This window comes from Eublepharis macularius, chromosome 1 (genome assembly GCF_028583425.1).
Source record: "Eublepharis macularius isolate TG4126 chromosome 1, MPM_Emac_v1.0, whole genome shotgun sequence".
NCBI lineage: Eukaryota > Metazoa > Chordata > Lepidosauria > Squamata > Eublepharidae > Eublepharis > Eublepharis macularius.
Genome location: NC_072790.1, coordinates 177696954 through 177709533, shown reverse-complemented (window position 1 = coordinate 177709533; position 12580 = coordinate 177696954). Strand labels below are relative to the sequence as shown.

The window sequence follows — 12580 nt, the reverse complement described above, 5'->3', positions numbered from 1 at the left end:
ATTCTTATTGCACAGAAAGAGGCTATGGGACTATAACCTAAACAAACTGCAAAGACAAGAAAACTCTCTCACTTGACCTTTGATTATTTTCATTGAAGCCTGTCTCATGTGGCTTTTGGCCCTGTGGTTCCCAAAGGCAGTGTGATATAGAGACTAGAGTGACTAGGATCATAGCAACCCAGGTCTGATTCCCCATTCTGCAATGGAAGTTTGCTGGGTGATCTTGAGCCAAGTAAAATAAACTATCTTCAGCATAGCTTTTTCAGTGGTCAAAGGGCCCCACTCCATTTATCATGAGGGGAATAACCAGTAGGCAATATTACACCAATATAGGCATCACCACTATGAGACAGACACAGCTGCCAGCCATTAGCCTACAGGTGGCATCTTGCTTGGCATAGCACATTTATTGCTAATACATAACTTGGTCCAATCAATTCAAATTAGTGCCATAATTTTTGTATTAGTGCCAATATTTAAGTTTAGACTAAAAAACATCTACTGTACGCCATAATGTCAAATCACTTCATTGAAAAGACTTAATGAAAGAAAGAATGGAATAACCAGTCAGACTTCAAATCAATTAACAACTTTACTAAATGAAAAAACCTACATTTAATATATGCATTTAAAACAAAATGGAATTAGAAAAGAGACTTAAATCCATTTTCAAGAACTTCTTACTTTGCCAGAAATCACCCTTGCATAATGTGCCAGTTCATATAATGCAAGTTACTAGAATCCTCAACTTATAATTTGTGAAGACAATATTAAGGAGTTTTACATTTATTGTTGCACATTTAGAATGGTATAAATCAGCAGCTTCTCCCTAAATCATAAATTTGACAATGTTAAACAAAAATTGTATTCTTATCCGATCATAAATGTTTTTCCATTTTTATCCTCCTACGATCTTTGCACAGTACTTTACCACTTTGCCATTTGTCAAAGAAAACAGGAAAAGAAATACTGCATCAACTCCTGATCATGTACAGAAATTATTGCTACTATAGTACACTACAAAGCAGAAAATCTATACAGAAGTATATGAACTTTGATCATGAAAATCCAGAGCTATAATCTTAGTGACATAAGCCTTACAATCATGTAGAACATTCACATGGCAATATTAGACAGTCCAACCACCACTAGCCATAGTTAACCTACTGCTCACTGATCAACATCCTTTTAAATACACCCTCCTGGAGGGCATGGTAGAGAGCGGGGGGAGAGAAGCAGGAAGAAGAGGGCTAGCTTTTGAAGGCTTGTCAAAGAAGGATCTTCATGTTTGGTGAGCTATGCAAGATGCAATTTAATGCAAGTATGGCATTACCAGGAAGCTAAGCATGCCAAAAAGGTGTTTCATGCTAATAAAAGCTAATGCAAGGTACCACATAATCAAGTTACCAACTAATAATACCATTCTTGTCCTATTTTAGTAAAATGAAGTGCCATGAGTGTAATGTTAATTTAAAATGGTGCAGTGCACAAAGTCATTCTGTGGAAATCTACAATAAAATGCAAGTTTACTTTTTCAGAAAATATTGACTGCTGGGTTTTCCAAGTAAAGAGCTTTATTCAAGTTACTAGCTTGCTTGTGAGGTTTTTTTTAGATGCTATACTCCTAATCAGAGGGGCACATATTAAGTTAGCAGGAGTACTGGAAGAGGGAGAACAGTGGCAGCTGCCTTAAAAAAGTCTCTTCCGCAATTCATTTTTAGCCAGGGAACATTGCTAGATACTTTGCCATCATTCTACCTACAAAGTAATAGAAATAAAAGCAGTCAAGCAACAGTAAGACCACATTACACAAATGAAACATCATGCTCTCATCTGATTTAGCTATTACATCAAGCTTAAATTGGGATATTGGTCATCTTTAAAATTGATGTGAAATATGCAACCCAAAGAATTTGTTTAGATCTGATTTTACTCTATATTGGTTATTGGAGTATACTTGTTACAATACAGTGTTGCACATCTGTCAACTAGAAAATATTAAAGATCCTTTACCCGTCTCTTTAAGTTAAAGATGTGACATCATAGAGGGTGTCAAATGGCTGGATGGTTTTACAGTGCACACTTATTATATACTGTATATATGGAGTTTTGTCCTTTATAGATCTGATGGTTCTTTTAATGAGTTCCTTTCTTCACCTCTTCTTCGGTGGATTAGCTGTGCGAGGTGGAGTGACTGGACGTCCAGAATTCAGTCCGCCATACTGGTACTTTGCTTTCTTTTCAGATGGTTTCAGAATCTTCAGAGGAAAGAAAAAATTATTTCTTTTAAGAAGTCTACAAACTACACTAAGCATTACAAATATCTGAGCTTCCTGAATGAATAAGTGAGCAGTTTGCATGAATATTTACTTCATTTATACTTCACCTTATACTTCACCTTTCTCCCCAGTGGGGACCTAAAACAGTTGACACTGTTCTCCTCTGCTCCATTTTATCCTCACAACTACTCTGTGAGGTAGATTAGGCTGAGAGACTGACTCATGCTCACTCAACAAGCCTCCATGGCAGACTGGAAACTTCAATCTGAGACTCCCAGATCCTAGGCCAGTAGTAACTATTTCACACACCTCCCCTTAGATCTTCAAAACAAGTTGTTATTCTGTACATGAGCTTCTCATTTCCTATGTATTACTGTAAAGCCAGTCACAGAAAGGGATTATGCAGGAACCCACTCTGCTCACTAATCTAACCAGAATAGGACCATAGGTCATTGGTAGTACATGCAGAAGACAATGATTGCCTCAGACTATGGAGAGCTGTGGCCAGTCACAGTAGGCAGGACTTGGGCTAGATGAATCAGTCACTTAATTATTTATGCATTTATACTGCGATTTTCCATTTAGTTCAAGATTTCATTTGTTATAAAGCAATGTGATAACTAAGCTGGGTTTGGAGACCTAGTCATATTAGCTCCATCCAGTTTTGAGTATGTTACCAAGAACACTTATATAACACTAAGGTATAGTAACAGAGTTCTGGTTTTGATGACTCCCTGTTCTTTAGGCAACATCTACCTTAACTTTTTGTAAAAGTATGCCCTCAAAGCTTATAGCTAACAGCCTAGCAAACCACCATCGTACACAAAAGTCATAACTGACATTTGTCCAGAATGCTAGTCTTCAGCTAAGGAAACTCAAAAGATTTTCCCCCACCATTCAAACATTTTCTATTCTACATTTAAACAGGCAATATAGTTCTAGTAACTTGTGATCCTAAATCTATTTTTCATTAAAATATTGAAAAATCTGTGATCTGGTTTACTGTACCTGAAAAGAACACATCAAAGTTTCATCCACACTCATCATGCCACCAGCATTATCAAACTCTCCACAATAATTAGGAGCGGAAAATAAGGTAACAAGCTGTCGTTTAGCAAAGAATTCATAGCCATCTTCAACTACCTGTTAAATAGAAATAGTCAAGCTTGAATATTTTTTGTAGTCCTAACCAATTTTTTTTTTTACTCTATAGCCTCAACAGTTTGGGAAAGTAACTTGATGTAGTACAGCAGTGACAAGTATACCAAAACATGCAAAATTCTTTAGCAGCTTAAGTGTCCAAGAAGCCAGATGGTGACTGAATATGCCATCTAGGATTCTGCACTTTTAATTTTTGACAGCACAATAATGAACAGCCTTTAAATTAAAATATATGGAATACAAACCGGCTAAGGGACTTTTTGTTGTTGTGAAGGTAAACTTCAAAGACCTGCCTACATTTCTGGAAAATGTTTTAAAGCTCAAATGCTCAAATCAAGACAAGTGTGTACAAAAGCAGTACAGGACACAGCTAGTAAAATGCTTTGTAATTTAATGGGGATGGAATTCACATCTGACTTTGAGACAGAACTACTTGCAGCCAAAAGGAGGAGAATAGCTATTTGTGGTCTGATCTGCAGCGGTTCATCATCACATAGTGGAATGCTGCACTGGATTGTGTACCAGACAGGCAGATCTCTGAACAGTAGAGACCAAAAGACAAGCACAAATAGAATCATACCTGATGAGCTCGACAAATCAAATCCAAATCATGACGATTCAAAAATTTGCTGACCACATCTGCTCCAAAAGTGAAAGAGACTCCACGGTCATTTTCACCCCATCCTTGCACATCCTTGTCTGGATCAGACCACAGTAGGTCACAGAGCAAGCCTTAGGAAAAGAGGGATAACTTCAGAAAAAGTCCTAATGTGTAATGTTACAGTAAGGTATTTATCTAGAATGGTTAAAAATCTTGGTATTTTATGCACAAAAACACAGAAGTCAGATTTCCTGTTCCTAATAAACACAAGAACAAAGTCTCCTTTGATCTTAATGGAGAAGGACTGTAACCCACGTTTATTTCCAACATCCCCCCACCAGTTTAACAATTCTATATCTTCCTATACTTGTCATTAACCTCCCACAAGAAAAATCAGGGCAGATGAGAATACATGTAATTCAGTGAATTTCCAAAGGCTTAAAAGATTTAAAGTATCAGATACTAGGTATCTCATGTGGATGTAGCCAGCATTCATTTATTACATGCCTGAAGCACGTTTGTGTTTGTGTTTCTTTAACACAAACTTAAAAATTATCATCCTGAAAAGTATTGCACATGCTGCGGCAGCGTTAGAACTGCAACAGTTCAAAACTGTTTCATCCATGATGTTTTGGGCAACATTTGGGATTGTGTTCAATGTTCTACCTCCCAGCATAGTGGTGAAAAGACTGTGCTTCAAAACAGAATATTTAAAATCTCTGCCTATACCTCACTAGGAGGCCTTAGTGGCTTGCACATCTCCCTATGACTGTAATATGGGAATAACAGTGACATCCTTGTAAAGGGTTTTGTAAAGATCGCAATACGCGTTACGTACAGAATATTCCCTAAGTACTGCCTTACAGTACCACTGTTTAAGCCGTATTATAAACAGCCAAGAGCCATAAGCTTATCTGTTTAAAGTCAACTTACCCTATAACTCTTTGCATCTATTTTTAATACTCAGTATTCAGAACTAGAAATCTCTTATATACCATGTTAAAATTTCTCACATCCTAAACACACCCAAGCTAGCATTTTTCAAGAAAGCAATTTATTTTTTTAATTAAATTTATATTTTGCTCTCCTTGCATGCAGACTCAGAGCAGATCACAATATATAAAATATACAGTAACAAAATCAGCAGCATAAAATATAAAATCAGCAAACAATAATACAGTACTAAGAATGCACATGTATTGCACCGCCCGTTCAGTCCAAACAAACCTGTGGGACGGGGTGGGCGGTTTCAGATGGATACAGTCATAGGGACACACACCCCTCCCATGGCAGGAGGCCAGGTTAGACAGTTTGGATGGCTTGCCTACCTCAATCACCATATGCCTGGCAGAACATTTCTGTCTTGCAGGCCCGATGGAAAGATAACAAATCTGAATGAAACGCAGACAAAGAGTTCCACCAGGTTAGTTCCAGGGCCGAGAAAGCCTGGGCCCTTCTTGAGGTAAGACAAACCTCCTTGGGGCCAGTGACCACCAGTAAATGTTCGTCGGCTGAACGAAGCAGCCTCTGGGGAACATATGGGGAGAGGCAGTCCCGCAGGTACGCTGGTCCCAGTCTGCTAAGGACCTTAAAGGTTAAAACCAAAACCTTGAACCTGATCTGGAATTCCACTGAGAGCCACTGAAAGCAGAACTGGTGTTAAATGTGACTGGAATGAGGTCCTGGTCAGCATACACACTGCTGCATTTTGGACAAGCTTCTGGAGCAGGCCCAAGAGCAGCCCAGTGTAGAACGAGTTACAGAGATCCATCCTGGAGGTGACCATTGCATGGATCACTGCAGCTAAGTCATTAGTCGAGAGATAGAAAGAAAGTTGCCTAGCCTGGCAAAGACAAAACAATGCAGACCTGGCAACCACTGTGACCTGGGCCTCCACTGTCAGGGAGGCATCCAGGACCACACCCAAACTCCTCACCACTGGCACAGGCACTAGCTGCACCCCATCAAGGATCGGGAGGTGGATCCCAGAACCTGTCAGCCTATGACCCAGGAGCACAACATCTGTCTTAACCAACCAGTCATAACCTCCAAAGCACTGGCCAGAATGTCCGGGGAGGAGTCCGTCCGTCCATCAACAGGTAAAGTTGGGTGTCATCAGCATATTGATGACAGCCCAATCCGAAACTCTGCACGAACTGGGTGAGGGGGCGCATGTAGATGTTAAATAACATTGGGGAGAGTATCACCTCCTGAGGGATACCACACACTAATGGGTGACATGGCAACAACTGCTCCCCCAATGCAATCCTCAGTCCCCCACCATAGTGAAGAGAGACCAGCCACTGCAAGGTTGTCCCATGAATCCTCATGTAAGTTAAGCAGTGAATCAGCAGATCATAGTCAACTGTATCAAATGCTGCCTGAGAGATCTAACAACACCAGCAGCACTGAACCGCCTCGATCCAGGTGTCTATGGAGATTGTCTGTGAGGGTGACCAGTGCTGTCTCCATCTCACGGCCAGGGCAAAAGCCGGATTGGAATGGGTCCAGGATAGAGGAGTCCTTCAGAAACACCTGCAGCTGTTCCACCACCGCCCGCTCAATTACCTTGCCCAGGTTTGAAACTGGGTGGTAACTGGACAGGTCGGTGGGGTCCAAAGATGGTTTTTCAGGGGGAGGGCCATACCACCACTTCTTTCAATACTCCAGGAAAGACTCCAGAGCTTTAAAAGAGGTTAACAATGGCCTCCAGAGGAGCCCCAAACCCATCAATGTTGGCGTTCACCAGCCACGACAGGCAAGAGTCCAAGGGGGAAGTGGTAGGCCTCACCACCTACAGGGTCCTGTCAACCTCGTCTTGGGACAGCAGACTGAAATGATCTAACACAGATCCAGAAGATGCCAAGGGGCCTCCAATTTGTTTACTGTGTCAACCTCGGCCAGTAGGTCATGGTGGAGTGACAGGATTTTGTCCACGAAATAGCTCCCAAAGGCCTCACAGCTAATATTAAAATTATTAATTTGACAGTCTTCCTGCGACAGGGAGACCAAAGACTGAACAATTTAAAACAATTGTGCTGGGTGTGAGCTCGCAGATGCAACTGAAGAAGCACAGAATTCTCTCTTCATTGCCTTCACTGACACCTCAAGATGTCTTAGCTCCCGCTTCTTCCAATGCAGCTCCTTAGTGTATCAAGGTGCCAACTTTATACGGGGGCAAAGTGGGCGATGGGGGGCAATTTTGTAGACAGCTTCGGAGAGATGGGCATGCCAGTCCTCCACCAGTAAATCCAATGAACTACCAGGGGGCATTGAATCCTGCAGAGCAGTCTGGAAACCAACTGGATCCATCAGTCTCTGCAAGCAAGCATAAATCAGCTTGCCACCAATGCAGGGGGGCAGGGTGGTGGTGGTGGGTTGGTACGCCCAAACGAGCCTTCAGGACAAAGTAGTCTGATCATGGCACCACTTCAATCACATCAAAATCCACATGTATCCCCATCCCAAAGATCAAATCCAGTGTGTGGCCCACTGGATATGTGGGGGCAGATACAAACTAAGAGTCCCAGTGCTGCCATGGAGGACACCAGGTCTGCAGCCTGTAAGGAGGCAGCATCTTTGGCATGGACATTGAAGTCCCCCAAAACCGAAAGCCTGGGATATTCCAAAGCCCACCCAGCCACTACATTCAACAGACTCAACAGGGTAGCTGCTGGTGCACTAGGTGGTCAGTACACCAGACAAACAGCCTAACTCTCCTCAGCATCCCACACCAGGCCCACACAATCAATGCCAACAATATTTGGGGTGGGAGCGGCCTGAAGGAAAACGGACCTTTGGACACTTACCGTGAAGGGTCCTTCTCCTCTGAGGAAAGGAGGACATCTTGGGTGATTCCCACCATCCAATCAGGGAGGCAGGAACTAACTTTCTTCCTCTTCCTGTCTAGCCTGTGGGACCACCCTCTCTTCAGTTCAGGTGACTCCACAAAGCAGTAACATTGAATTTATCATTCAGCAACTGTTAATACTGAGAGAAAAAACACCTGTTGCATTAACATGTACTGTAAATAAAGCATAATCCGGAGGAGGTATAAGAATGAGGCAGCAGGGTAGAGGACGGAGACCCGGGGAGGGCAAGATGTCCTCCTTTCCTCAGAGGAGAAGGACCCTTCACGATAAGTGTCCAAAGGTCCGTTCTCCCTCTGAGGCGGAGGACATCTTGGGTGCTCCCAAAGCAGTTTCCAGTTTCTGGGTGGGAAGTGGTCTTCGTCCCTGATCATGCACTGCAGTACTTTTCTACTACAGTCGGTGTCCGCTGAATCATATAGATTCGATTTGTAGCATCTTAATAAGGTCAAGACTGACAAACTTGCAGCCTTCTTCTACAAAAGTGTTCCTGTGTAATGCTGCACTGGTAGTAGCATTCCTCAAAGAGTGAGCTGGTATTCCACAAGGAACCTCTGCGAAGAGAGTTTTTAGGAGTTTCGATAGTGTATGTTTTGCTATTGGCACCTACTGCTGCTGAAGACATTTTCTTCCCTAAACTGAGATGAGATATATTTAAGAACAGTAAGACTGACTTTCTAATTTGCACTATTTGGAGCAGAGGCCTTAAGCCTCCTTCTGACATCTAGGTTGTGTCAGAGCCTCTCCCTCGTCTATTTAGGGTAGAGGTAGAAATATGGTAGCCTTATCTCTTGCAAACTATGCAGTTTGGAATACGGTTTTGGAAGACAGTCCGAGTCATCACCTTACTATTGGGAAAGATACAGAGTTCAGGTCTGACTAAATCTTCTGGCAGACGCGAACATAATAAGGAAGATAGTCTTCATTCTCAGCCTTCTCAGGGGAACATCCTTGACTGGTTCAAATGGATGCTTGGTCAGGGCTGTGTAAAATGTCTACCGAGTGAGGGCTTCCCAATAAGAGTTGTAAATTCTGAGCTATAAACTGTTTTCTGAATGCTAGGAGAGTGTTGGCCACCTCTCAGAAATATCCCCATCTTAGGAAGGTGTTCCTTTCTATTTCCACACGGTTAAGCAGAGTAAGTCTAAATGAGGGAGCCAAATTGGTCCCTGCTGTAACTTGACCGGAGAGGTCAGTAGGGTGAAAGGTGGAAATATCACCATCTGTTGGAGGGTGGAAAGGCATGGTCTGTTACTGGTAAGGGTAGTAATACATAGAGGAGGCCTAATGGCCACTGCAATGTCAGGGCATCTGCTTGTGAGTAGAACAAGTCTTGTCATGTACCCCGGTAGTTGATGGCTGTGTTGGGGCGCACACAGGTTCATGAGGTGTTGTGAAGTGCAATGTTATGAGATGTTTCTTAAGGGACGATTCCTGTTGTCCCCTCAGCCAGTCTGCCTGGGCATTGGATATGCCTTTGATGTGTACAGTTCTGATTGAAGCTAGGTGACCATCCTCCCAGGTAAGTATCCTTGCTGCCACCTGTGTCACTTCAAGGTCTTGAATCCCCCCTGCTTGTTTATACATATTTTGTCTGCAACCTTGTCCATACAGAGCTCTGAACTGGAACAGGGCCAGACAAATTGCTCCCCTTTCTCCGTCATTGATAGGAAGACATGCCTAACCTGATTCTTACACCCGTAAATATTTGTTGTTCTCGAGGGATCATGAATCTTTTGCTTTGCATTGGGTTGGTGACCTTAGCTCAGATGGGTTTTGATCTGAAGTGGTATCTGAATGGGAAGATCTGTCTTCTCCATGATCTGTTGTTAATGAGATCTAAGAAAGGTCTGAAGTGGTCTTGCCTATAGACGACCCCAAACGTATTGCATTGTTTGGTCAGCAGTTTGGTCTTCCTGACCTTTTCTTTGGTGAGGGATAGAAAAAAAAACTCTTTTGGTGACTGTGATCTAACCCAGGTGTTCAAGCTTGTAGGAACTGAATGGTGAATTGAGTGTTGTGGTGAGATTTTCTCTTGAACCAATCAGATCATCTGGGTACAAGTGAACATGAATACCCCGTCTCTGAAACGTATGATGGGGTTGATCATGAATTTTGTAAATACTCTTGGTGTGATGGACAGGCCAAAACAGGATGGCTCAGAACTGGCAATTTTTAATTTTATTTATTTATTTTTTAAACATAAAATCTTAGATAATTTTGACGGGCTGTCAGAATTGGTACATGGAGGTATGTCTCTGTAAGATCTGTAGATGTTATGTGTTCTTCTGATTGATTAGTCACTGCGACTGAGCACAGAGTCTCCATTCAGAAGTGATATAATTTGATAAACTTGTTCAAAAAACTTGAGGTCTAATAACACCCTCCAGTCCCTATTCTTTTTAGGGACTGAGAAGAAGATTGAGTAGACCCCTTTCTGGAGGGCAGCTTTCAAATTGTATGGAATAGCCTTGTGAGACTATGTGTAAGGCCTGCCTGCTTGTCAACCTAAGCTTGATGGTAAAGAGTAGTTGGCCTCTCAGGGGACAGCTAGCAAGTTGTGTCTTAGAGATCTGGGTATTAAGGTTGATCTCTTTCCCCGTGTGGAGAACTGTCTGTTTGATCTTGGGAAAAGGTAAGCATTATCCCCACAATACAGCTGGAGAGCTGGGACTGAGAGGACTGGTTTATCCAACACCATGTGGCAAGTTCATGGCAGCAGTGAGAACTGAACCTGCAGAGTACTGCATCACTGTTCAGTTATTTAATCACTATACTACAAGTGCGGTTTTGAAAAGACCCCCCTTATTAAAGGGTTGCCTAGATTAACCTCAGGATGGCCATTTGGAATCTTGTCTGGACCTTAGTAGTGTGTGTTATGAATAAAAGGCTGAGGGCCAATGGATCTCCTCTCAGATTGTTTGAGTTTTTTTGGCAACACATTCTTCTGTCCTAGGTCTCAATCTAGATCTTTCCCAGGGCACCCCCAAATAGCTTGTCTCTCTGAAAGAGGTAAGCCAGGATGATATTTTTAGAGTGTGAATCTGCTGGCCATGCTCTTACTCAAGCGTGCCAGCTTGTCACTGCTGTCAAGACCATAATCCTAGAAGAAAAAGGTAAATGTATCCAGGATGATGTCTGTTTTGAAGGTATTGGCCCTTACATTTCTGTTTGCCCCTTCAATGGGGGCAGCTATTGTTGTACAGGAGGAGTTGGATCAGTTTCCAGATCCATACTCCTGACACTCTTGAGGCAATAGAGACAATAGCTGTAGCCTTAACAGCCATGGTCACGGCCTCGTGAGCTCTTGTTAGCATGGCCTCTCTCTTCTTGTCTAAGTGGTCTCTGACTGATCCTTACCCATCATCTGACCAGAGCCCAGATGACTGAAGAGTAGCCACTGGAGGTTCCATCGCAGGTACCTGCAACAACTCATAGCAAAGAAAGGTAGTCAGTACAGTTTTTTTGGGGACCAAGTTTGGGGATTATTAATTGGCTTATGGTTTAGAACACTCAGCCTTGAACCTTCTCCACAAATATTCTGGAAATGGGAGGACCTTTTCTGAGGAACCTTCACTAGGAAGTGACTCGTTTCCCTGGGTTGGATTTGGTATTCCCAGTTTAAGGGTCCTACTCCCCCAAGGCTAATTTTTACAGCTCTAAGGCTGAGAATGTCTTAGGTGTAAATACTGGTAGACCTCAGATTCTGACAGCTGGACTGATTGTTCTGGTAGGGATATTTCTTCCTTTTCCACATCTGAAGGAATTCATCCTTCTCCCTGTCATTACAAACTCTATCTGAGGGCGATCCCCCTGCTCCGTGGGGATCCCTGACTGATAAACGTTACAAACTGCCTTATTCTGACTCAGACCATCGGTCAGTGTTATCTCCTCAGACTGGCAGCAAGTCACCAGGGTCTCAGGAAGAGGTTTTTCTTCTCATCTACCTAATCTCTTAAGATGGATTTAATGGGGAACAAACTTGGATCTTCTGCTTACAAAGCAGAAGCTCTTCCACAGAGCTACAGCCTTACTCATGGAAGGAGGAGGAGGTAGACACCACACCACTATTTCCTCTCTCCTGGTTAGTCTTAAGAGTTAAAAGGTTCAAAGACACCGGCAAAATTGCGCCCTTTATACATTACCCATCTGACAGGGAAAGGCAGGGCTAGATCCTGTTGTAAAAGCAGGGCTAAATCCAAAGGGGAAAGGCCTGCTGTAAAATCTCCAGCCAGGAGATTGGCATGGGCACATTCACATGGAGCCAGGGCTGAGGAGATTCCTGGAATCTTTATAGGGCCAAGGTGCTTCTGACTGGTAAAGTAACAGGATTTCCTCCCTCACAGTCAGTCTAATTGCTGACAGGAATTCTGGAGGTATAACACGCTCGGGGGAACACTTACGTGGCCCTCCTGGGCTTGTCGGCTGGAGCTCTGGGTGTCTGGATTATGTTTCAGCCATGTTTCTCCTGCCAGGAGATTGGCAAGTGCGTTGCATTGTTTCCCGCCAAAATTGAGCTCCACCAGGTGGCGCTGTTCTCAGCTGGCTGGCTGAGGCACGCTGTTTTAACAAGCTCCCTCTGTGGAAGATGGAGCTGTTGCAAGGCCTGCGTCTCTTCCAAGGCCATTTCCTTGCCGGGGAACCCATACAGCCTCAGAGGCATGCTGGTG

The 12580-nt window shown here is 43.1% G+C and overlaps 1 protein-coding gene across 1 annotated transcript in view; it reads right to left on the bottom strand.

Moving 5' to 3' along the window:
• Positions 1 to 573: 573 nt before the first annotated feature.
• Positions 574 to 12580, bottom strand: part of PPP1CB (protein phosphatase 1 catalytic subunit beta) — an 86640-nt gene continuing 74633 nt past the window's right edge. The window contains exons 6-8 of the mRNA XM_054978921.1: positions 4021 to 4172; positions 3288 to 3422; positions 574 to 2258 (exon numbers count right to left, since the gene is read on the bottom strand). Of these exons, the coding sequence (XP_054834896.1) occupies positions 2154 to 2258; positions 3288 to 3422; positions 4021 to 4172 (392 nt within the window). The 3' untranslated portion in view covers positions 574 to 2153. The remainder of the gene's footprint in view (positions 2259 to 3287; positions 3423 to 4020; positions 4173 to 12580) is intronic.